This window comes from Eurytemora carolleeae, unplaced genomic scaffold (assembly GCF_000591075.1).
Source record: "Eurytemora carolleeae unplaced genomic scaffold, Eaff_2.0 scaffold903, whole genome shotgun sequence".
NCBI classification, from domain to species: Eukaryota; Metazoa; Arthropoda; class Copepoda; order Calanoida; family Temoridae; genus Eurytemora; species Eurytemora carolleeae.
Window position 1 is genome coordinate 103,168 of NW_019396790.1, and position 27,854 is coordinate 131,021.

Here is a 27,854-nt window from a genome sequence, read left to right on the forward strand (position 1 = left end):
CAACACTTTAAAATTCTTTAAAATTCATAAAACTTTGCATAGCAGTCTCTGGAATCTGGATCTTTATAATAACAACGAAACGGTCATACCCAAAGGGTTGTCTATGGCCGCTGCAAATAAAATTTTTTTCGAAAAAAAATCACTCACAACAAGACTGTCCAACAGAAGACTTAGTTTTCACTTTTAAATTCTTTGGGTAAAAAATAGAGTTCTCTTTCTCATAATCAATTGATAAATGATGCAAGCGTATTTGATATTTTATTTCATCTACTATATTTCACAATAGACTTTTTAGAAATGACTATACTGTTTTACACATATAACTAGGAAGTTAACAGCATGTATCAGTTTTTTCTAAATAGTTTTAGAAAGCATCCCTGTTGGCATTTACAAGAAAATGTGTTTAATCATGATGAGCTTAAAAGTAGGGTAGAAGCTATATTAAAGAAAAAAAAATGGAAGAAGAAAAATCTAAATTTGTTGATCGGACTTTTTAACCTGAGTCTAAAACTAAAGAATTTTAAGTTATAGCTTAAAGTTCTGAAGAATAATGAGTTGCTACTTAAATATTAACCGTTTAACCCTGAAGGAAAATTTAAATTTCCCGGGAAAATATGAACCAATCAGATTACGGGAATTACGGAGATTACAGATTGACAGAGATTATGCAACATCAGCAGTTTCGTAATTTCAATTTCTTCATAAAACTGCAGCGCGAAAAGGAAAAAATATATTTGGTATTAGATACACGATGTATTTGTTTTTCCAGATTTCGGGAAAAGATTTTCATGCTTTGAAATATTGCAAAATTGAATGCAGATATTTTCGAGTTTAAAATTTAACTCCCTGAAATCGACGAGTAAGATTTTGAACCCAGGGTTAAAATTCAGGTTTAAATTAAATCGGAAGTGGCATTTAATTAAGCTGAAACTTAACATTTAAGTCGTAACTCTTTGTTCTTTAGTTTTAGACTCTGTTGAAGAAAAATGAAAAAGTCTGTTGGAAATAAATACAAGGCTTTTAAGAAGATACTTTTAAACAGATATAATATTAGCTGACTAGCACCGGGAGAAGAAAGGTTTAAACTATACAAAAATATCTAAGCATTAAATGAAAATAAAAATGGCATTTGTCCATATATTTTCGTTTAAGTTTGACTAGAGCTTTTACATTCAAAATTACTGAATTGAAGGGGGGGGGGGGGTATTTAAAAAGCAAGTAGAATATATTTTGCAGGAGTTTATATTAATATAAAGTAAAAGATTATGGAGAAAACCAGTTTTAGACAACATCAGCAATTACTGAAAAAAAAACTTTCATACTTGTTAAACTATTTTGTGACTGAAGACATTAAAAAATGGTAAAAGAAGGCAGATTGATTTCAGAATGGAGAATACCAGAATAAGGTTAAACCCGTCCTGCCTCTCTCCAGGGTTCCAGGTTGAGACAAGGTATTTCTCCAGACTAGCAGGAGAATAAGGTTAAACCCGTCCTGCATCTCTCCAGGGTTCCAGGTTGAGACGAGGTATTTCTCCGGACTAGCAGGAGAATAAGGTTAAACCCGTCCTGCATCTCTCCAGGGTTCCAGGTTGAGAGGAGGTATTTCTCCGAACTAGCAGGAGAATAAGGTTAAACCCGTCCTGCATCTCTCCAAGGTTCCAGGTTAAGACGAGGTATTTCTCCGGACCGACAGGATAGACGAGGATTTAACTAAACAAAGATAATGTAAAAAAGTGATCTTTTTTATCACATGATAAAAATAAAACGACTAAATCTTATTTATAATTCATGAACTTTACAATTTTTTTTTTAAATAACGCCATGGTTGTGTGACAGAAAGTATCTAATCATTTTAGTTTCTAATGAACATCTTAAAGCGGAAATATTGGGTCTAATTGGATTCCTAATCTAGAAAATTGAATGGTTGTGTTTATTGCTAAATATGGTACCTTATGATCAGGAAGCAGCATTGCTCGGAGCTGAACTGTTTCAGCAGAGTCTGTATTATCACAGATAATTCTAGCCAATGATATCTTCCTGATCTCCTCTAATTGTTCAACTGTAAAACTACTGGGCCAACCAGAGTTTTCATACCAGAACCTGCAATATTAAATACTATAGTTCGCCACAGGCTCAATGGTTTAAAGGTTACGAGCTATTGCCCATGGAACCGGAATTTACTGTGAAAAAATTGTACCTTTAGTGATATTTGTAAGGGCCTTCTGATAATATACATGATTCCATTTTTTATTCCCACTTGGGATTAATTCAGTAAATTAATTTTTTCAATTTTATATCTTGAATTCTATTCCTTACTACTTTGAAAATAAATGGAAACTTTATTCTTTCCTAGTTTCCCTTCGCCTGTAACTTTAAAAGCAATTTGTTTTTGGAAAACCCTATGCTAAAAGGTTTTTTTACTATCTAGAGCCTTAAACTCTAGTTTTCTAATCATTCAAATTTTAACTATTTGATTTAGCAGAATTTGTAATATCAAGTCTACGTCATCAGGTTGCAAAATTGTAAAGTCGTCTTTGTTTTAGCTTTTAATTTAAAACAAACCTGAAGATTTTCTTATTTGTAACGCGCGGTTATTTCTGATATTGACAAATTTCCAAAATTTGTACCAAGGTTTGTAATAAAAAAAAAACATGTGAAAGACAACTTTGGTCCGATTATTTCTACCTGTCTCCAGATCTGAGGTTGAAGAACTGTCTACCAATGATACAGGCAAAGGTTGGACCAACAAGAGATCCCTTCTGAGGGATCTCATTCACACCTCCAGACCAGATATCAATATCCTAGAAGATATTAATATAATTGATCAAATTATCTTGTAACAGCTGACAACTCTGATCAAATATTCTATAACCGATGTCTTCGTTATATTGATATAAACGCCAACCACTGTACAAAAGCTGCAAGCTCTAATCAAATGATCTTTAACAGTTACCAGCTTTGATCAAATGATATTTAATAGTTTCCAGCTTTGATCAAATGATCTAAAACAGCTACCCCTCTGATCAAAGATCTATAACAGCGGCCAGCCCTTTCTGATCAAAAGATCTATTTAAATGATCTATAACGGCTCTCAGCTCTGACAAAATGATTTATAACAGCTGCCAGCTCTATCTATCATGATCAAACGATCTAGAACAGCTGCTGAAAATTTAAGAATAATTTGGTAATGAAATAGTGACTGCCAGTTAAAATTGAACATAAAAATAAAAATTTGACAAAAAATGTGTGTAAAATTTTACAAAGCAGTTAAAAATCTGTTCAAAATAATGTGTGTAAAACGTTACATTAAACTTCAAAACCTGTTCAAAAAAATGTGTGTAAAGTGTTACATAAAACTTCAAAATCTGTTCGAAAAAGTGTGTGTAAAATGTTACATTAAACTTCAAAATCTGTTCAAAAATATGTGTTAAATGTCACAGTAAACTTCAAAATCTGGTCAAAAAAATTTAAATAACATTTACATTTTAGTAAAATAATATGTTTTACCTCAGGAGACTCATATATTCTCTGGTAAGCAGTTCCATTGTGCATAACTCCGACCAGGTCTCCCCACGTGGTGATTGGCTTCAGACCACACCATTCACGGAACCTGGAGAGGAGAAAGAAATCAAAACCAGAAATCAAGATTCAAAATTATCGGATATCTTTATGTAATTTGTTTAAAGCAAAGAACAATGCAATGTCTTAAACTAATGAAATTTTATAGAAATAAATGAAAATTCCGTAAATCAATAAGAACCTTAAGAACTTAAATATGTTGAGTTGATTTGATTAATTGGTTAACATTTTCAAACATCAAGTCAAAATATGGATTTGTGAATTCTGGTGAGCATTTTTCGATTTCAATAGACATTAGGCAATTTTGGAATAAAATTCGCTAAATTAGATTAAAATTGTGTATTTTCATGACTTTATAAAGACTCTGTGTAATCAAATTTCAGACTTCTAACCTCAGACATGCATCTCACCAATAACAACACGACTACCATGATAATGATTAATTCTATTTTGCGATCTCATCATCTCTCTCTTTTGTAACGTTTGAGAATTCAAGTTGAAATGATTTATTTGTTTTTTACTTAGAGAGGGGAGGGGGGACTAGGATCCTCATTTATCCCTTGAAACCAATAAACACCAGGAATGGGGGGGGGGAGAGAATTGCCTACCACCCAAACACAAAATTCTGTATCAGCTCTTAGGTTCAAGGGAAAAATTTACTTTTATAAACTTGTACTGTTGTACATAGTTTTTAATACCATATTATTAATGTACGCGCGGAATATTTTTAACAAATTCAGATAAAAAAGTAAACCCAGCTTTCTAATGAATATTTTGACAGAAAGCTTCAATCGTTTTGGTCTTCAGGGTTATCTTTGCTGTATCATGTAAAGTGAATAGTTTATCAAATTCTGATAAAACATGGTAAACCTATTGTAGGATGGAACTCCGTGTTCTCTTCCTCTCTGCATATTAATGGCCGCTAGATCCATCCCAAACGCCATTCCTGGCTCCTCAAACAGATGGTTTGTTACCTAAACAAAGAATAAATGTTGAATAGACTCTAATCATCCCTTGATATTTACAGGTCATAGAACTGATTAACATTTGTCTGAGTTTAAACAATGAATAACTTGGGATCAAAGTTCATGAATACACTTCATATTTTATCGTCAAGTTGCAAAAGCCCATCATCAAATAAAAAATATTCCTGGTTACCCACAAAAATAATTTGCTTCGAGTACAACCTAAAACTCTTAAAATATTTAGATCCCAAGGATAAATCAAGTCTTCTTGCCTTGAATATCATCTTTTGAAATAGGTTATTAAATGTTTTAGTGAAGAAAGAAACAAGTTAAGAATAACAGGAAATCATCTAGAAATAGAAAAGAAACAGGCAGTATAATACCGTCTATAATACCCTGTCTTTCAAAAAAACCACCCACCCACCTGGTCTGTGATTGAATCATCCATAGCTTGAGCAACCTGATTCATCATACCGAAAATATACTGATCAGACCAGCCAGCCTTGAAAAATTACATTATTATTTACATAAAATCAAAGACGACACAGTATGAAAAGTTTGCAGCATTCTACTCTAACTTGCGCTTACAAATCAACTGATTCTAAATTGGATGCCGTGTTCACTTTATGATGTTCATACCTTGAAAAGATCATAAGGCTGCTGCAACATCTCAGAAAGCTTCTGATTTCCAATATACTGATGGCTTCTGCTCCATCTCTCTACAAATACATGTAGATTATGTACAATCACGTACTTAAATATTGTGATCAGCATACGCCAATACATACATCAATTAAATTTATGAGCATCTACTTAAAAGTTATCAAATATTCATATAAAAAGCTGGCTTTATCTAATGATTTAGTAAAATATATTCAACTTTATTTAAGAGTTTAGTTTAGAGATTGGAGAAAAGATAAACTGAATTAAATGTTCTAATATTCAAAGTCATTGGAATTAAAAATAAAATGGGAGAGATGCAAAGAATACAAAATTGAAACTTAAAATATAATTTAAATTCGGAAAATTTAACAAACTTCACAGAGATTAGGTAGGCCCTTGACAATAGGAAATGGCTGAAAATTGACTCAATGGCTAAAATGACTTTGTTCGCAGGGTATTTTAAACCTGTGGCTTCAGTGGTTTAATTCTATCCCTGAAAAATGACTAATTATTTATTTTTTAGAAATACTGAGAGTTAGAACTAATTGTAAAAACCCCAATTGAAAAATTGTCAAGACGACATTTAATAAATTCTTTCAATATCTCCAAAGTTCCGGGTTAAATTGTATTTGGTGGACGTCCATTTTATCCAAGGGTTCCTGTAGTTTAAAAATTCACACAAAAGATATTGAGACCTTGAAGCTAGACGCTATCTCAAACAAAAGTTTCACTCTCCGAGTTATGAGTGTGAAGATTAATTATAAGTTTACCAATAGTTGAAGGAAGAAGGGAATGTCCGAATCTAAAAGCTGCTGTTATAAATACTTGAGATGATGATGGGTTGATAGTTTTATCATAGCCGTCATAGTAACCCTGAAATAGAAAGAACCATTATCATATGTTCCTTGTTTTTTTGTTTGTTTGTCTCCAAAAAACGACAGCTATACCAATCAGTCCAAATTATATTTTTTCATCTTGTACGAAAGGTAAAAGGAAGACTATGATAAGTGAAAAGGATGAAGCATCCTAAAAATTTTATTTTTATAATTGTGTCAGAGTTTATTTATAGTCTTTCATAGAAGAGAAAGACCATGCTCCTGTTCCTACCTGTGAGAAAGGAGTCAGACCATGCTTCCGTTTCTACCTCGGATAAAGGAATAAGACCTACTCACCTAGCTCCTGTTCTTATCTGTGAGAAAGGAATAAGACAAAGTTCCTATTTCTACCTGTGAGAAAGGAGTAAGACCATGCTCCCGTTTCTATCTGTGATATTTGAATAAGACCATGCTCCTGTTCCTACCTGTGAGAAAGGAAAAAGACCTAGCTCCTGTTTCTACCTGTGATAAAGGAATAAGACCTAGCTCCTGTTTCTACCTGTGAGAAAGGAATAAGACATAGCTCCTGTTTCTACCTGTGAGAAAGGAATAAGACATAGCTCCTGTTTCTACCTGTGAGAAAGGAGTGAGCCCATGCTCCTGAAGTCCTGCTTTACCCAGAACAAGAGGAAGGAACTCCTGAAGTGTGATGTGCTGAACCAGGGCAGCCATGATATGCCTGGTCTCCTGAAAATATTATCTCCATTAGACACTTTAAAAAGGTTTAACAAGAGACAATACAGTTCAGACCACTTCATTAATTATGTCTCATAAAACGCGTTGGGTCCACCACATTATGGGTACACTAGACGGGCCGGTATGGTAAAGACTAGACTGGCATTCTTTTATTCTGAGAGTCTAGAGGGTAAGAGTCCAGATGCCTAGAGTCACGGAGTTGAGCAGAGTGACCTGATTCTAAAGGGGGGCAGAGTCCAATGCTGAGTGTCCAGATACTTTAAATCTGTGAGTCCCAGATCTAGTCCTCAAATCCTCTTTAAGTAGAATTGTAACTCATGTTTCCCTTTAATTCCGTTTTAATGCAATATTATCTTAATACAGGCCTTGTTGTAAATTTGTGTAAACAAATTTAAGATACAATAATTATCCCATAGGGTCTGCTAAAACTTGATAGCTCGAATTTTTTTTAATATCTTCACCTTGATTCTAAAATTCTAAAGTATTTGTCTACAGCTTGCTGGGTTCTGGACTCTGCACCTGGCAGATTTTTCAGAAAAAGCTGATTTCAATCAATCAATCCATATTGATTAAAGTTTTTTATTTTTGTTAAAAAGCATGTGGGTTTCCCAGGGTCCCATAAAAGAACCATCAATGCCAGAAGACATATGGGGCAATTATCTAACGTAATTGTTGCAGCCAGGTGTGTATTCCCGCTGCTAAAAATTGATCTATAATTTGTTTCAAATAAAGTTTATGTACATAAATTTATATTGAAATGGAATGTGTACCTGAAAGAGAATTTCATCTCCCCAGTGCGGGTTTATCAGGGATAGTTCTTCAGCAATACGGTTATGCTCTCTAGACAATATTTTTAAATATTTATCTTCAGCAATACGGTTATGCTCTCTAGACAATATTTTTAAATATTTATCTTTAGCAATACGGTTATGCTCTCTAGACAATATTTTTAAATATTTATCTTCAGCAATACGGTTATGCTCTCTAGACAATATATTCAACTATAAATCTTCAGCAATACGATTATGCTCTCTAGACAATATATTTAAATATTAATCTTCAGCAATACGGTTATGCTCTCTAGACAATATATTTAACTATTAATCTTCAGCAATACGGTTATGCTCTTTAGACAATATATTCAACTATAAATCTTCAGCAATACGGTTATGCTCTCTAGACAATATATTTAACTATAAATCTTCAGCAATACGGTTATGCTCTCTAGACAATATATTTAACTATAAATCTCCAGCAATAAGGTTATGCTCTCTAGACAATATTTTTAACTATTAATCTTAAAATGAAAAAAATAATGGTCTTTGAGACCAGTGATTCCTACCTAAGCAAAAGTAGATGAATTAGAGCTAGAACTGTCTGTTCGCTGGACCTAAATTAATTTCAGGATTTTCAATAATTTGAATGTTGGAATATTTGCACATTTGGATATTTTCTTTTTGAACTTGGATTTTTGGATTAAGCTAGAAAATTTTTCAGTTTTTAGATTTTTAGATATTTGGAATTGTGCATGTTTAGATGGGTGTTTATTTTGCTATTTGGTTTTTGGAGATGTGGATAATGGAATATTTGTATTATATGGAATATTTGAATAATGAAATATTTGAATAATGAACTATTTGAATAATGGAATATTTGAATAATGGAATATTTGAATAATGTAATGTTTTTACAATGGAATATTTGAATAATGAAATATTTGTATAATGTAATGTTTGTATAATGGAATATTTGAATAATGGAATATTTGTATAATGGAATATTTGTATTATGGAATATTTGTATAATGTAATATTTGTATAATGGAATATTTGTATAATGGAATATTTGAATAATGGAATATTTGAATAATGTAATGTTTTTACAATGGAATATTTGAATAATGAAATATTTGAATAATGTAATGATTGTACAATGGAATATTTTAAAAATGGAATATTTGTATAATGGAATATTTGTATTATGGAATATTTGTATTATGTTATATTTGTATAATGTAATCTTTGTATAATGTAATATTTGTATAATGAAATATTTGTATAATATAATATTTGTATAATGTAATATTTGTGTAATGTAATATTTGTATAATATAATCTTTGTATAATGTAATATTTGTATAATGTAATATTTGTATAATGGAATATTTGTATAATGGAATATTTGTATAATGGAATATTTGTATTATGGAATATTTGTATTATGGAATATTTGTATAATGTAATATTTGTATAAGGAAATATTTTAACAATGCAATATTTGTATAATGTAATATTTAGATAATGGAATATTTGTATAATGTAATATTTGTATAATGTAATATTTGGATAATTGAATATTTGTAGAATGGAATATTTGAATGATGTAATATTTGAATAATGGAATATTTGAATAATGGGATATTTGTAGAATGGAATATTTGTATTATGGAATTTTTGTATAATGTAATATTTGTATAATGGAATATTTGTATAATATAATATTTGTATAATGTAATATTTGTGTAATTTAATATTTGTATGATATAATATTTGTATAATGTAATATTTGTATAATGAAATATTTTAACAATGTAATATTTGTATAATGTAATATTTGTATAATGGAATATTTTTATAATGGAATATTTGTATTATGGAATATTTGTATTACGGAATATTTGTATAATGTAATATTTGTATAAGGAAATATTTTAACAATGTAATATTTGCATATTGTAATATTTAGATAATGGAATATTTGTATAATGTAATATTTTTATAATGTAATATTTTTATAATGTAATATTTGGATAATTGAATATTTGTAGAATGGAATATTTGAATGATGTAATGTTTGAATGATGTAATATTTGTATAATGGAATATCCGTATAATGGAATATTTGTATAATGTAATATTTGTATAATGGAATATTTTAACAATGTAATATTTGTATCATAAAATATTTGGATAATGAAATATTTGTATAATGAAATATTTGTATAATGGAATATTTTAACAATGTAATATTTGTTTAATAAAAAATTTGGATAATGGAATATTTGTATAAGGGAATATTTGTATAATGGAATATTTGTATAATGTAATATTTGTATAATGGAATATTTGCATAATGTAATATTTGTATACTGTAATATTTGTATAACGTAATATTTGTATAATGGAATATTTGTATAAAGAAATATTTGTATAATGGAATATTTGTAAAAATAAATGTTTTATAATGGAATATTTGTATAATGGAATATTTGTATAATGTAATATTTGTATACTGTAATATTTGTATATAACGTAATATTTGTATAATGGAATATTTGTATAAAGAAATATTTGTATAATGGAATATTTGTATTATGGAATATTTGTATAATGAAATATTTTAACAATTTAATATTTGTATAATGTAATATTTGTATAATGTAATATTTGTATAATGGAATATTTGTATAATGTAATATTTATTTTCAACTCTAAGTTTAACGTCAAACCCGGCTTTCCTTTTTATTTATGTATTTGAATAAAAACTTTGATGCATCTAATCTCAGAATCTTGAGATTTAGAAGTTTGTGTTTGTGAGGGGGCCATATTTATATTTTGCTATTATTGGTTTAAAGGTTTACCTTTGATCTCCTGTAAGAAAGCAGAAGAATTCTCTACTGGGTCTAGAATTCAGTTCATTTTCAAATATTTTGAACTTTTTAGTTGTTTTTAGGAACTTTAGAAATATATTTCGGTTTTTTTAAGGCAGGGGGGAAGGAGGAGGGCTAAATATATTTAGGGACTAGACACTGAACAAGCGATAGTTTTAAAGGATCTACATTGCTAAGGATACACCTTATGTTTTTTTAGGGATAAGGAGGAGAACACTGCTATTCAAACATTATAGGGAACTGCAGCTTAAAAGCAACACATTTAAGGAACTGCATAATCAAAGCTACGCAATCATTTTTAACAACTGCATACTGATGAACAACACATTTTTGGGGACGTAAATAAGCGGCTATCCTCTAAAATTCCTAAAATTGCTGAATTTCATCATTGAAATAAAAAAAATCATTGTAACAATTGGAGAAAAGCCGGGAATGCATTTTTTAAATGTATTTTTTAATTTTTAAGAATGAAATTTTTTAAGTGAACGTTTCCCTGATACAACCACGGTTTGGATTATCCAGGTTCAGCGGAAGCAGATCCTAAAAGGAATTTAGTCTTTGTCACAAAACTCTGATATTCTAATTCCTAACTCTCTGCAACCCAATGTCATAAACCTTAGATATGTCAAACTATGAATTCTCTTAGATCAAAACGTCTTATAGTTTGAAATATCAAAGATTTACACCACCAGGTTGCAATGATATCGAGATTAGAAAAGTTGAGTTTGTGTTATAACTCATTTTCTTTAAAATATATTGTTATTTTCTAAATTATGCTTTTTCCTCCTGTGTGTTCTATTATATATTACTTTGTTTGCAAGCTATCATTAAACCATTTTTAAAAATTTTTAATATAATGATAAAGCATTCTGACGGAGAGGGAGGGGAGGGTCAAAAAGAATATTAAAGAAAATTAGTAATAGTTTATAGTAGAAACCTTAAAATCGAATTGATATCAAATTCGTTGGTTCACCTTTAATCCAAGATCTGAGAACGCAGGGAGAGTTTTCATCTGTCCTCCGCTATACGTTCTTAGTTTTCTAAACAAACGTTTTACACATAATTTCGAACAGTCGAAGAGAATTATCTATAATTTATTAAATAGTCTTACTTTCTAAATCTTTTTATTTTGATATTCTAGTTTTTCATAATAGTTTTTTTTAAGATTTAACTTTTTACTTTTCTAAACTTTATCTTTAAAGGAACAGTAGACGACATTTAAGTGACCCTCCATGCACGATTCACAACGGTACCCTTAAAGTTTTTTTCTGGTAACAAAATATCGACGTTTCCCATTTTGAAAAGTGTTAATTACTGACAATTTTCCATAATGTTTCTTCTCGCATAAATCCACTTTTACAGACATATGTCACTCTTTAAATGTTAGGGAACTAAAATCCTTTTTTAATTTTAGGCTTTTGATATTTTTAACTTTTAAATATTTATATCAAATTCTTATTTGAAATGCGAAAGTTTCAATTTTAACAAATAATTCTACTTTGAAGAGATTTTCTAAATGAAAGGTTTTCATTGCTTTTCAAACTAACTAACCATGATGTTTAGTTTAAAAAATACAAATAAAATCTTAATTGTTTACCTCAAAACTTCTTCTTCGTTAGAATAAACAGTGTTTGCATCCAGAGTAGCACTCACCTAGTTAATTTTGTAATTAAAGGGAGTGTTCAGATCAAACAGTTAATTTTCAGTGAGAATATTCAAATTAAAGGGAGTGTTCAGATCAAAAAAATAAGGAATAAAGTGCGAATATCATATTAAAGGGATTGTTCAGAAAAGGAGTATAGTGCAAATAATCATATATTAAAGGGAGTGTTCAGAAAAGGAGTATAGTGCAAATAATCATATATTAAAGGGAGTGTTCAGAAAAAAAGTATGGGAGTATATTGAAAATTATCATATTAAAGGGAGTGGTCAGAACACGAGTATAGTGCGAATAATCATATTAAAGGGAGTGTTCAGAAAAACAGTATTGGAGTATAATGAAAATAATCATATTAAAGGGAGTAGTCAGAAAAATTTGATAAGAATTACAGCGTGAATTGTCATTTTAAAGAGAGTGTTTGGGAAAAAAAGTTTGAGAGGTACTGTGACAGGTTTTGAAGAATTTTTAAATTAAAGAGAATGCTCAGAAAACATTTAAGGGGTAGAGTGAAAATTTAAGGGAGTGTTCAGAAAATAGTTTACAAGGAGAATTTTATTAAATAGAAAATCACCAAATCTAATATTTTTTCAAATTTATTTCTCTGTATCTTGTACAAGCAAGGATTTTTTACATTTTAAAGGTATGTTCCAGGAGAATGTAATTGAAGCCAAACTGCTATAAAGTTTTTTTTAACTTCAACCTGTTTAAATTAAATAATATTTTATAGCGGATTTTTTTTACTTAGAATATGTGAATCTGATCTGAATCACTTTTTGATGAAATATTCTTGGATTTTTCTAATTTGTAAATGTATTCGGAAAATAAATTTAAATTTTGAATTTCTATATTTTGATGTTCATTCGGAAATTTCTTTTAAAACTTTTCCAATTTTTAGCAATTATTTAAAAAGTTTTATAAAATTTGAATACTGTCAGAACTTGATAAAACTTGAAGAAATTTTTAACTTTTTAAATCAGAAGTTTTTAAAACATTCTTTCAGAAAAGCTTGAAATCTAATTTTATAAAAAGTAATAAATGCAAGTTCATAATGCACTAAATCCCCAAACAAGATTTTAAAAAAATAATCTTTTGAGTTACAATCAGACTCTTTTGAGCTTTTAAAATTACCAAAGATATTTGCGATTTCGTTTAAAAAAAATAAAACTTAGATTGCCGAGGCAGCCATGGTTTAACTTTCTTGTTGGATGATTTATTTTTCTATGTGGAAGTTCAGTCTAGGTTTCCATGCAGTATACGATATACTCTGTATGAGATTGATGAAAGGCTAGATGAGTAAAATAGGAGGGATGGGGGGGGGGGTTTACCAGGTTGAACTGTTCTCTAGGTCCTAGTCTGCATCCTGGTCTGAGTCCAGCTCTGGATCTGATAAAATGCATGCAGCCCTGGTTGTGCCTCGAGTAGAAGGAATCCCGTTCAGAAATCTAAATTCATTCAATAATTAATAAGTTTCCAAGAAATACACAAGTCACTTTTGCAGAAAACCCAAAATAAACAAAAAAGTTAAAATCTAATTCATACTTGACCATGGAAAATATTTAAGGGTACCGTTGTAAATCGGGTATTGCCATCTTTGAAAGTATAGTTTACTTGAAATTACGTATACAATCCCTTTCATAGTTTTAAAGGTTAATTAATCAACTGTTTAGTCTGAACTTTAAATATTCTTCTTTTGTATTCTTAAATGAGTAAGACGGGAGTCCCCCCCCCCATATGAAAACGTCAAATCACATGACAAGGTCATATTCAGTTACATAGGGATAGGAGTGTAGCCTGGTTGGTGGGGTTACATGCATAATTTCAAAAACTAGGGACAATAATCTTAAGTTGAAGTGATCTTCCATTCAAAGATAGCAATTACAATTGATAATAATCCGTTTTTAAAATGATAAACATTGATATCTATGTAATTCATACTAGACTGAATATAGTTTGAATACCTGGATTGGCATACAGCTAGGATGGGTGGTGTTGGGACCTACAAAACAGAATTAGAAATAAGTTAATACAAGAATATTTTAAGACGAAAGTTATGGAAACCTCGGTAAGATGGCAGACGATTAAAAGATCTCTTGTCATTATTTCGTATTATATTCTGGTTTCACCGTTCAAGTGATCAATAAAATATATTTTTCATAAGCGATTTTTTGCCCTTAAAAATTTCTGGGAGCGTTACACTATAGCATATCTAAAAAAAAGAGGAAGAAACGACTTTTTTGATATAAAACTACCTAAGAACTCACGAAAATGACTGAAAATAAGATTTTTTTTGCAGTAAATAATTTAAAAAATCTTCTTTGGGTTGATTTTTTATTTATATCTAAAAGATACAGGGTTGCCCACAAAGGATGAGACTGTAAAGGCGACCTAAAACTCATAGAATATGACGATCCCAAGTCTTCTTCCTTACATAGAGTCTTTTCATAGCTTCGGCAAAGAAAGAAATACGTTTCTAATCATGAAAATGAGGAATATCCTTTGTAGGGTAACCCTGTATTAAAATTATAGCGTTTAATGTCTTTACAGCTAGGAAAGCTAACCGGGAATTAAAAGTAGAAAAAGTATCTTTTTCAATTTCCCGAAAAAGTAGTAGTACACAATTTTATTGTCTATTGAGATGAAAATACGTGAATTTTGTCCTGAAAACTTCGCAGAGCGGCCAAGGGACGTTATATGACATCATAAGCTCCCACTGATGGGGGAATCATATGTCGATAATGTTGTTCAAAAGGTAAAAAATATTATACCTGAGCAGCATCTTATATTTTCTGTTTCAGCAGTTAGGGTCATGTCGTGATCTAGAAAATAATTAAAATAAATTTGTTTAATATAATTATAAAGATTGGACTTTTTCAGAAAGTTTTGGCTCCGAGAAGACGACATTGAAATTCCCCTTGATTATTTTATTATATTACGACAACAAGAAAGTTTTACGAAAATATAAGTCCGAATCTTTCCCTCCGTAATTTTTGCAAACATAAGACGTCTTCACTTACTCACGGTGAAACACGACTCCTCTCGGCGAAAACAAATAGAAAGCATGTTAAATTAGATGATGTGCTGACATACTGTACTGTGGAAATTAGAATAGCAAAGAAAAATTTATTTCAAAGTTTAGCAGAGTAGCTTTTCCTAAGGATTAGTTATATGGAGATTTTAAAATCTTATCTTTATCTCGATATCTATTGTGGACACTTTAAATATTAGGATCAATGCTTATGTGATCCCTGAATTAAAATAACCCCTTGGAGGTATGACATGCATCATAAGATATTAATTCTGAAATTCTTAGCTCGGATCGGACTTATAAACATTTTTGCCAAACCTATCAGCTACAGATTTTATCTATACAATGAAGACGACTTTCGATTGCAATATTGATTAAAATTAAGCTGCTGCAGCATGTGTCAACACATAAAGATACACATAAAGAATTATCATCAAATAATAGAATAGATCAATTCAAAAAGCTCCTCTTTGATTACTTGTAAACTTGTAATTCAAAAAAATGTTAACAATCAAAGCTTTAATAAGAAAGTCGTCTTCATTGTATTGTTATAATCGCTTACCACTGTAGTTGTAACAGTTACAAATACAAAATATTAAATGAAAGAAGAACAAAGACGACAATTATGGGATATTACTGTAGTATGAATAAAAATTACCAATGAACTGTCCCCATGCAATAAGAAGAATATTTATAGAATGTTCATGAACGTTCTCATCTCTATGCATCAAAGCAGAAACCTGAACAATAACATCAGTGATAAACATTTTATATAGGGAAGTTATACTAGAGGAAAAGGTTGAAAATTAATTAAACAATGAATCTTAGTTTATTTGTCCAGATTCTCACGGTAAAGTTTAATCGAACCAGAAAATAATTTTACACAAAAAAAGATAGACACGATTGCTTATGATGAATTTACAATTTTGCAGATCTTGAACATTAACAAAGACATTATAAAATTAAATTAAAGATCTAGATAAATACAGGTCTAGTTTATGGTGCAGCCTCTAATAAAATCCTCATGTTAAATGGACTTCCTGCAATAATACTAATTAAAGATTAAGAGTTCATGGTCATAAAGCTCAATACAATCTTAAACAATGCACGGTGTGGGCCTGTTTATTAACTTCCGGGTTAAATATCAGACAACTTTTAAACCCATTTCAGCCAAGTCACATAAATATATGTATCTAAACTTTGTAATACTTACTTTTTAAATAAAAGCATTTCTTCAATAAAATGTTAAACCAATATACGTACGCTCTAAATTATGTCCATTTGATGCATTTAACCAAGCCATTGGAAAATAAAATTTAAAATTTTCAAAAATCTTGAGTGTAATTTAGAAAACCAAACATATTTACAAGTTTGCAAAACAGTTTGGCAAAATTTGGACTTCCTGCTTTATTTTGTCACAGGCATCAGAAGAGGTAAACAACCAGAAGTGGAAAAAAATTAGGCAGAATGCCTGGGTATTATTAAAAATTAATATTTTTTTGAAACACTCATGGGGGGGGGTCCGGGGGTCATGTCCCCTCCTCCCACTGTCCCTTATAACTATATCTACTAATTATAACCAAAATAATGTATACAATGATTAATGTTCGTCGAAAAAAACGTGTTTTCTCTTGATATGATTGCTTTAATATGTTTAATACCATGTGATGATAAGAATTCTCCTCTTTTATATCTTTGGAAGCTTAAATTCTAAAATGTCAGAATTCACTGAACCATTAGATCGTTTACTGGCATTTGTACATAATTCTTTCACTTAATGAATAATTGCCAGGTTGCCCCCCCCCCCCCTCCCTCCCTTATAATGTATACTTTTTATAGCTATAATTTATCTATATGAAGTACTTTGGAAAATACCGGACTAATCTTCAGTCCTTTGATTCCAATATGGACTTGTGGACTTGAAACATCAATATGTCCTGAAGTGGTAATATGAACTACTGTTGACTAATTTGGACGCACTACTATAGGGTTAGAGAACCACCTATAATTTGCACCTAAATGGAGTGTCGTTGAAATTTTAAGTCCCAGGAAACATTTAAACTAACACCCATACTAAATATTCCGATAACGAAGGTGTCAGGCAAATAATTCTGGACTTTTGATGTTCGGAGACTGAATATTTTCAGGGTTAAACCTCAAAAGAAAAAAGGGGCAAACCGGATTCACAATGGGAATATTGTATCTCATTAATAATCCAAAAATCACTTCTACAGAGAACCCGAAATTAAAAATAATCTAGAAAGGAGACCAGGGAGAATTCCATCATATTTGCTTAGGTAGAGGTTTAAAGGGCACCATTGTGTATCTGACTTACCCCTTTATAAATTGAATCGGTGGATCACTTGTCTTCATGTACCTTTATAATCGACCATAAGAATCTTAAAGGTAAAATTAAGAAGGAAATACAGAAACTGGTTTTATTTCTGTTTATTAACATTTTGTATGATGACCTTTCAACCATTAACAGTTGAAATTTGCCCTTTAAAGATCTTGTAATTGCCTACCACAAAATATTTTAAAAATACAGATAGTTAAATATATGGTCTCCATCATAAAACATCCATAGCTTGTTGGCATTAAAGAAAAAGAATGAAATCTAATTTTCATAATTCTTAAAATCAAATTCAGATATTGATTTACCTCTCTGGGAGATGGAAGGGGGTGACCTAAACGGGCAAAACTATTTTTAAACAAGAAAAACTTTTTAAAAAAATTACTCTCTAAGAATTAAAAGGGTTTTTGTATGCTGTTACAATTTAATTTGACATAAATACATTATTCACTTACCATAGAAATATAAAAATTGATTTCGATTTAAACAAGAAATAAAAATTAGAAAATTAGAGTTTGAGGCTAGTTTTTAGACTCTGTAATGCAAAATATTGATTATTTTCGAAATAAAAAATAGTTTTCCTGAAACTGATCTTCTCGGCTCTGCAATACCGTCTGCGTAGGCGTAAGGGAGAAACCTTGAACAAATAAGTTTAAATATAAAGAAATTGAGTTTTTTAGCCAGAAACTCAGATTTTATAATCCCTTTATCTTTACAACCCGATTTCGTAGACCTTTGATATTTCAAACTATAAATTCAAGTAGTATAGGTTTGAAATATCAAAGGTGTATACAAACAGGTTGTAAAAATTTAGGAATTAGAAAATTTGTGTTTGTGGCAAAAACTCAATTCCTTTCAAAGAATGAAAGCTTCTGAAAAGGGAAAAAATCTGCTATGTGAATTCAAAGGATCATTGATTATTCTATTTTTTCGCGCAAGGGTTTGTAGTTGTACAACCCCATTCTACATTAAGAGGGAAAATAACCATTATTACTTTATACAATTACAAATTTTACCATATTTTTATATTAAAGGGACTGTTACCGTAGTTTCAAGTGACCCTCCATGCAAAGATGGAAATGCCCGATTTACAACAATACCCTTGACACCTAAATCTGATCTAAACGTCGTTTTTCTGATTTGAAAAGTGTGAATTTCCCTGCAGTTGCTTCTTAAAAGAAAGAAATGTGCAAGTCACTTTGCATAGAAATCGCAAATAAAAAACAGTTTCAAGAAACAAAAACATGGATATCTTATTCATACTTGACCAGACAAAGTTTTTAAGGGTACCGTTGTAAATCGGGCATTGCGCTTACGGTCCCTTTAATATTTAGATATTTAGAACCTTCGACGTAATTTGTTTTTTCTTCCAATACTTGTAAAAAAAATCTTAATGTCAGGCGAAAAAACGTTTTAGATGATTGATGATAGATATGATGTTAGTTAAAAAAGCATATTTTTTCTCAATCTTGACACCAAAAGAAAAAAATTATACACAAATAGATTCTAATAACAATAGATGGCAACGTAGACTTTGTACACTCTCAGTACAGCTGTATTCTTACGTCACCGGTGTCAACTCAGTTTTTGTGTCCGACAAGATTATTAATAATAGTAATATAATTGAGACTAAAGTGGTTATCTTAGTCTTACAGTAAAATTAGTGAAAATGCATGTGTTCTTTATTTTCTGTTTTTACACTTTTTTATTCAATCTTGAAAACATGTCAACTGATGTGAGAACATTTCGTTTTCCTTGTTATATTTGACACTTGTGACGTCGTGTATAATTGGTCCATTTCTTTGTTGCCGCCTACTGTACTTGATAATCTATTTGAAAAATACTGAATGATGTACAATACTGCTGTTGCACATATAAAACGTGTGTAAGTGTATTTAACATAATAAGATAAGGTTTATAAGAGAACTAGGTTCGGAATCCAGCGCTGCCCAGGTAACTAAAAGTTACTCCCGCACTTTACGATTTTACAGGAAAATTTAATTTTTGCTATTAAAGTCGAACCACTCAACTTAAAATTTCAAATCTAAGCTAAGGACATTCCCGTGGCTCTCCCAAGTTCCCCAATCAAAATTTGAGGCACATCTGTCCAGGGGTTCCTGAGTTATGATTATAAAAACAACGTGTGATTAATTGGATGGTTTTCCAAAAAATAGTTGAAAACATTTATCTAAAGCTCAGTTTCTTCTTTCTCTATTTTATTTTTCTGTTTTATGCGGTAAAACGTATATTTTAAAACATATAAAAACATTCCGAACCTGCTAAAGGCCATCATCGAGGATCCCCAAAGAGGATTCTCCAAATTATTACAGGTTCCATCCAACGATCTGTATCGGGCCAGAGAACAGTCCCTTTAAGTATATTTTTGAGAATATAGTAAATCGTAAACAGGATCCCAGAGTTTTTTAAAAACAGGAAATTGCAAATTACAAAGCAAATAACTTTCTTGAAAATTCCTGGCTCACAAATATGTATATGATATATAAATAATAAATATATAATCAATTTAATATTCAATCAAAAAAAATTTATATCATCATATCTATATATATATATATATATTGTTCAAAGAACTTTTAATACTGAGGATCGTCATGAAATGTGAAACATTTTTAGTATAATTCTTTTTTGATAAAATGTGAAGTTTAAAAACTCCAATATATATACATGCATCCATATATACAGGGTGTGAAATTTTTCTGAAACAATTTTACAGAAGCAAAAAAGTATTCTACTAGGAATATTAAGACATGTTTATAAAATATATTTTACATAATGGGGATTAATATTTAAAAAGTCACTAGTATAAGTGAAAATGAAAATTTTGAAATACTTATTGAATTGGGTATCATTGAAACCGAATTAAATTTCTGAATTCGAATCAATTTACAGGATCGAAAAATATTTAAATTTGACTGAGTAAGGTCAAAAAAGACATTTTTTAGTACTATAATGAAAACTTTTTTTGACCATAACTTGCCCAATTTTAATTATTTTTCAATTCTGTAAATTGTTTTGGTTCAATGGATACCCATATTATTAAGATTGTCAAATTTTTCATTTTCGCTAACACATTTTTAAATTTTGTGAAAAATGTATTTTATAAACATGCCTTAGAATTCCAAGCGGAATACTATTTTGCTTCTGTAAAATGATTTCAGAAAAGTTTCACTAGATTTCACACCCCTAATATATATGTAACGCACATACCGGTAAATGATCGTTTTTGGTTCATTTTTGATTCGTTTATGGGTTTTCTTCTTATTATTATTTTCAGTCCAATAAATGAATATTTTCAAACCTGTTCGCAATTTCATTATTTCATAATTCTTTAAATTATGTTGATTTTTTTTTATTTTTTTATTTTTCTAGCCATGTGTTATGATTGTGTGGTGCTTACATTTGATTTTAAAGTGAAAAAAAAATTGACCCTTTTTCTTTAAGCAACACTCAAAAGCGTTTTTAAAACTCACGACAATGACCATTTTCGTTTCCATTTTGTTCTTCTTTGTAAATCTTAAAATCTTACTTTTTAAGAAGAGCTGTGGGACAGAATCCGTTAATACTTGTTCTAGTTGTATCAATCAGACTTATACGCTCAAACAGTGCTTTACTATCCAGTCCGTATCTCTGAACAAGTAAGAAATATTATTGAAAATGATTCAGAAAATGTTTAGTAAGTTCATAAATATATGTTAAATGTATTTAAAGAATAAATAAGATAAAGTGCTTCAAAAACAGTCTTAGAGGAATCATGTCTCACCTATATATTTGCAACCTGATGGTGCAAACCATTAATATTACAAGCTTAGAATATTTAATCTTATAGACTTCGTTATAGTTTGAAATATCTAAGGTCTATACGACAAGCTGGGTTGAAAAGTTAAAAGGATAATAAAACCAGAGCTTCCTTTCAACTTATACATTTCCATTTTTGCCATTTGCTTTTTTACTATCAAGGTTATTTTAGTATTTACAAGGTTTGCTTATGTGTATAATTTTAATCCACAAAGCAAAGAAATTGAGTCTTTGTCAAAAACTTTAATACCTATATCTTTACAAAGATCATAAAAGTGGCGTTTCAGATGAACGTTGAAAAACAAAACAAAAACAAATTTATTCAGATATTTTACAAAAGAAAGTTGAAAGAATTTTTGTAAAATCTAATTTCAAATAGAAAAAGATATATCTGCAAAATGAATAAAATATTCTTTGAACTTTTGATTTGTACGAATGCATTTTCCCGTCAATAATAAAATGGACTTGTAGTAAGGACTTGATTTGCCTCAAGCTAAAAACCTTTAGCATCTGCATTCGAATTGACCTTAAAATCTGCACATTGCAGTTTGCGCACTCAAAGGTGGGTTTAGATAAAGGAGATGCAGTTGCATTTTAGGATTATCCAGTTCTTAAAATTCATTCAAGGTCGTGAGCGCATTCAAATGCGGATTTTAGGAAATAAATTGCGCGCTTTATTTTCATCATAAAAGACAATTAAAAATATTCCATTATTGAATGAATTATACAATTATTTGGAAGAAATATTTTCAGTGATTCATGCTATTCTGTAGGTTATAAAACTGTGTTTTGTTTTGAATTGTTGAATATTTCCAAATTATGGATTGTTTCAAAAATTGGGTTCCAAAACGCGTCCAAGATTCGAATTTGTAAAATATGCAAACATGGAACATCTTGAATTGTTTCAAAGATGGTTTCTCTCACAGTTTTAATTTTAGAAAAGAAAATAGTGTTATTTGTAGCTCTTGTCGTGCTTAATAATATGTTGGAAATAGTTTCTTTAATGTCTATTTGCTCTCGGCACAGGAAGAGTTACTAAACCGTTGATCATAATATGTGTACCCAAACCTGACACTCAGTGTCAGATTTGGAACATAAACTTGATTTGGAACTGTCTTCCCCTGCATTTTAAATGTAAAGTATTGACAGTTGTCTTCACTATTTGATGGAAAAATGATATTCAAAATGTTGCTGGGTCATCAAGATAACAATTATTTCTTAACTCAAGTTACAGCATTACAATGTCCGTCTTCTGAAATATAGTAATTTTCAAATCCCTATATCTTTGTAAACTGATGGTGTAAACCCTTGATATTTAAAACTTAGATTATTTGATCTAACAGTATAGATAGTTTGAAATTTCTAGGATACGACATTATGTTGCAAATAAATAGGGATTCGAAAATTGGATTATGTGGCAAAAACTCAGTTTCTGTAAACTCAAAATAATTTAGCTTTATTTAAGTCTAAGAGCTGGAAAGATTACAGGATAGTAATAACTGCAACAAATCTGAGAAACAAGTCGATTAACCTTAAATCTCGACTTTAAACATTGAAATGTCATGTTTCTCACAGTATATGTACATGCTTTACGCTTCAATTCACCTTAAATCAGAATTGGCATAAAATGAGATTTACTTTTTGAATTTATTCTGAAAACATTTCAAATTTAGGTGACATCTCACATCTGCAAGTTTAATCAAATAAAATCCAGTTTTTTTCGGAATCATAGAGCAACCACAGTTAAAATTATTATGATTAGTATTTTTGTAAAAAACAGTTAATATCGGAATTCATTGTTTTCCTTGATACGTTTCAGTATTAATTCAGTATTATTTCAGTATTAATTCAGTATTCATTCGGATACTTCGAGAAAGTACTTTAAATATTTTTTCTAAATCGTCTCTGTTAAAAAGATCAAACCAATTATCATATTATACAATTAAACCAATGTTGTCCTTGAATGCGCGCATACTAATTACAGCATCAACATTTAACGTTATACTCTGCACAGCGCGTCCAAGCGCATAAACAAACAAAAATAATGTATTTTCCTTCAATTAAAAATAATTTAAAGGGACTCCCGACGTACTTTCAGATTTTATTTAAAGGGACAATTCAGATTTACAATTCGATACCTTTCAAATGTTCAGCTGAGCAAATATGAAAAAGAAAACTTTTGTTTTTCTTTCTGAAAATTAAAAAATGTTCAAAAACAAAGCAGGAAATTCTCAGAATCTAACAGTTTTCAAAGAAAAAACAATTGATATCTTCCTCATTGTAGGGTATATATATTTAGGGTATATATCGGGTATTCAACTCTTTAAACTGGGGCCCGCTTGAAAATACGGTTTCTTTAAGAGAAAAAAACTAATAATAAAAACATACCCATCTGTTTGGGAGTGTAATTTCAAAGAGAATAAAGAATATATTTGCAAAAATAATGGATTTTACAAAAGACCTTCTTGAAATCCAATTTTGTTTGAACCTTACTTCAATCAGAAATTACGAAGAATTTAGTTCTTTCATCCGATAAAAGGGAGGCAAGAGGTTGAATTAACTACAACAACTAACGTCATAGATATTTAGAATAAAAATTCTCTATCCTCATTTTACTTCTGCAGGATAATTGACCAGGAAATTTAAACTCCTTCTTATCTATTAGCCCTGCACGTGACTATAAAATTGTATTTAAAACATATTTTTAAATGTTAAATTACTTACAATACATGTGTCATGAATACAACAGTTTTAGTATCATACTGTATCCTGTCAGAATCCCCTTTCTGTATCCCTGTATCCTGTATGTATATTTTCATCTCTATGTATCCCTTATGTAAGTAGCTGTATCCCTTGTGTATGTATTTCTGTATCCCCTTTGATAAGTTACCCTGTATCATTTGTATGGTCAGAATTCTTGTACCTCCTTTGATATGTACCCCTGTATTTCCTATGATATGTATACATGTAGATATATATCCCTGTATCACCTATGATATATATCCCTGTATCACCTATGATATATATCCCTGTATCACCTATGATATGTATCCCTGTATCACCTATGATATGTATCCCTGTATCACCTGAGCTAGTATCCTAGTTGTCTCCTGTATCACTACACCTAGATTATGAACTTCATCTCTGTCGAAACTCCCTGATCTCGGGGACTTCAAGGGAATCTAGAATGCATGTCGTAGAAATCTAGATTTTGTCGTTTTTATGCTAAAATAAGTGGAACTAAAATACTGGAGTTTTGTGAAAAAAGGATAAATTTTAATAATAATAAATTATAAAGAATTGTAAAAATTGTAATAATATTAATCTGTTTGTGGGTTTTTTATAAGAGGATTAAAAACAAAACAAAAATAGTTGAAAATATAATGATTTAAATGCAATAATTAATGTAGATTCATAGTTGATGGTAAATCTATATGAATAATTTGCTTGTCTGTCTGTTTGTATTTTTGTATGTAAATCCAGTAAACGCCATAACTGTTAAACCGATAGGTTCAATTTGAAACATTTTGCCTGGATAATGCATAAAGGAATTGAGTTCTTGCCACAAACTCTGATGTTCTAATCCTAATATCTCTGCCATCCAATGCCGTAGACCTTACATATTTCAAACTATAAATTCTGTTAGATCAAATAATCTAAGTTTGAAATGTCTAAGGTTTTCGTCATAAGGTTTGACATATATAGGGATTAGAAAATTCGAGTTTGTTGCAAAGACTTAACTCCTTTAAACTGAAAAATCCTCCAAAATATTTGTCTATTGCAGAGTACGATGAAAAATAGAGACTTGAAAGACATCAGTATAAGATAAAATTCTTCTTGGAAAAGGGTTGCAATCTGCCTGAAAAGGGTTGCAATCTGCCTGAAAGGTCAAAATCCCCCTGAAGAAGTTTATTACCCTCACTACTGAGTCTCTTGCTGTAACGAATGCTTCACTAATCTCTGTGTATGTAATACATGTGTTGGACAATTCTGAAAATAGGAAAGTATGATCAATTAGATTCTCAAAAATACATTTGTTTACGATCAAACATTACCTAAAGCACAATCTGAGTTTCCCTGTGGAGAGGCACCACCGCGCTGGGGCTGTGATGCCTAAATTAGCACAATTTTATAGGTTTTAAAAATATCCTCCAAAAACAATAATTGTTCTATTATACATGCGCGCATTAAATTCAAGATGATTAAAATTAAGTTCCAATATCTATAATTTTCGATTTATTTTCTACTGGCTGAAGGGCCCGTTTCCCGTGAAAAAAATTTTGAAAAATGATATTTTGAAAAAAAAATATATTTGAAAAAAAAAGTTCAAATTTTTATTGTAACACTCCCAATCACCCATGAGTGTCCACAAAAAATGTCAGCCCAATCGGTCCAGACGTTTGGCCGGCTATAGACAACATATATATACAAATGTCTTGTTTTATTATATAGATATAATAAAACAAGACATTCGGATAATGGAATTTTTTTTTTAATATGTAGATACCTGTAGTCTCTGGCTCGGTAGATCAACAAAGTTACTAAAATCTCGTTCATTAGACCCTGAAATATATAACAATATCTAATAATGTACGACGATATATAACAATGTATAACAATATATAACAATATATAACAATATCTAATAATGTACGACGATATATAACAATGTATAACAATATATAACAATATATAACAATATCTAATAATGTACGACGATATATAACAATGTATAACAATATATAACAATATATAACAATATCTAATAACATATGACAATATTTAATAATATATAACAATAAATAACAATCTTTAATAATATATAACAATATATAACAACAATAAACATATATATTACACTACTAGCTGAATTACCCGACGTTGCCAGTGAAATAAAAAATTTCATCTTTTTTTAGCAATGGGTCCCCATAAAAAATTTAGGCCCATTCGGTCCAGCTGTTTGGCCGGCTATAGTGAACATATATTCAAATGTCGTTTTATTATATAGATATTATAATAACTAGCTTTGAAAGCCAGCTTTGCTGACGGAAATTCCCGTGGTTCTCAAAAGCTATCTAACCAAAATTTGAGGCAAATTGGTCAATGTGTCCTAAGTTATGATGGGACATACAAACAAACAAATATTTCTACTTTATATGCATAGATATGTGACAAAATATAACAATATATAATACATACATTTTACAATATTCAAGATACAAGTACCAAGCTAGTAGAGTAGACTTAAGAAAATATGATTAAAGATACGATACATCATTATATTTTCTTTATAAAAGTATTATAAGTGGTATTATACTGAGATTGGTTTCAATCATGTTTACAAATAATATTTTGGATCTTAAATGTTCCATGAACAATCATTTAGAAGTTGTGAACGTGACTGAAAATTAATAATATCTCCGCCGAGGCATTCCTAAAAATCAAGTCCTGGATATCGACAACACAAATGAGAACCACAATGCTCAGGATTTTATTTTCAAATATAAAGACTACAAGTCTAAGATGAGCTACTATTGTTAATTTCTTATGATCAAAACGTGTACAAGGGTTTACTTCATTGAAATATAACTTCTTTAAAATCAGAAAAACTGCAACAAAATGGATTCTTAAATTTTTTATTGTCATTGTTTTATTGTCATTGTTTTTAAGAATAAAGGCCTTCAAACATTATTGCATACAATATAACATATTATCATCATCTATTTAAAATTTGTAATTTAAAAAAAAAGTCTATTTACCTCTAAATCTTGTGATGGTTTGAAATGTTCCACGACTATAGAATAGATCAACCATCATTATTATTGATTAATACGTTGTAATCTTTTTCCCTTTTTACTTCTTAAACACTCCTTTCCCTCTTTCATGGGGCTCTTAGAAATTCTGATCTCTTTTCTTCATTCATCTTATCTCTTAATTAACACTTTTTTCATGTGCACTTTTCTTCTTTATTACCTTTTTTATACTGTTTACATCTTTTTTTATACCTCTTTCCTCTTCTTCTAACACTTTTTCTTCTTTTTGAATTTTTCTTTCTTTATTTCATTCCTTTCAAATTTTTCTGATCTGTTTCCCCCGCCTCCCCGAGTCCTTTTAAACAACTTACAATCTTTCAAGTTACTTTTTGGTTCTTTGTAATTGCCAATAACCATTTACTATTTTTTAACATTCCTAAACCCCTCTCTTTACACTCTCCATTTCTTTTCCCTCTTTTCTCTCCCTCCACCTTCCCTTTTCCTCCCCCCTCCACCTCACATTCCAGATCTGCATCTCCCTCCACCTTCCCTCAGACATACACCCCCCCTTCCCTCTTCATCCACCTCCCCTCTCCCCCCCCCCCCTTCTTCCTTCTCTCCCTCCTTCTTGACGAATATTAAGTTTCTGATGTTTGTACCTGAACAAATTCTGTGAGTTCTGAGATAAGGTTGAACCCAGTAGTTCTAGGAGAAACATAAACAACAGAAACATCATTCTCATATCTGATAATAATAATAAAACAAGATCAGATAAACGAGGATTCTGATATCTGATAAT

At 30.2% G+C, this 27,854-nt stretch overlaps 1 protein-coding gene across 1 annotated transcript; it reads right to left on the reverse strand.

The window, feature by feature from the left end:
• Positions 1–245: 245 nt before the first annotated feature.
• On the reverse strand, positions 246–27,818 carry LOC111708728 (peroxidase). The gene is made up of 29 exons (XM_023482188.1): positions 27,715–27,818; positions 27,062–27,096; positions 25,810–25,865; positions 25,358–25,415; positions 25,219–25,292; positions 24,389–24,484; positions 21,034–21,134; positions 19,763–19,855; positions 18,068–18,123; positions 17,795–17,820; positions 15,792–15,873; positions 14,874–14,924; positions 14,067–14,104; positions 13,434–13,550; positions 12,046–12,101; positions 11,422–11,488; positions 10,942–10,988; positions 10,419–10,460; positions 8,121–8,168; positions 7,549–7,618; positions 6,656–6,769; positions 5,978–6,080; positions 5,184–5,263; positions 4,969–5,046; positions 4,450–4,553; positions 3,508–3,610; positions 2,686–2,801; positions 1,950–2,100; positions 246–1,710 (listed from the first exon to the last, which is right to left on the reverse strand). Exons 1-29 carry the CDS (start codon positions 27,795–27,797, stop codon positions 1,630–1,632), a joined length of 2,226 nt encoding a protein of 741 aa, XP_023337956.1. The 5' UTR covers positions 27,798–27,818; the 3' UTR covers positions 246–1,629.
• Between the last annotated feature and the right edge of the window lie 36 nt (positions 27,819–27,854).

What these genes read in the sequence shown, in the direction of transcription:
- LOC111708728 (XM_023482188.1), bottom strand. Translation starts at nt 27,797, where the DNA reads ATGAGAATGATGTTTCTGTTGTTTATGTTTCTCCTAGAACTACTGGGT. An exon ending in TACCGAGCCAGAGACTACAG is followed by an intron (nt 25,416 to 25,809) that starts GTATCTACATAT and finishes GTGCTAATTTAG; the next exon opens with GCATCACAGCCCCAGCGCGG. An exon ending in AACGAAGAAGAAGTTTTGAG is followed by an intron (nt 11,489 to 12,045) that starts GTAAACAATTAA and finishes ACGTTTGTTTAG; the next exon opens with AAAACTAAGAACGTATAGCG.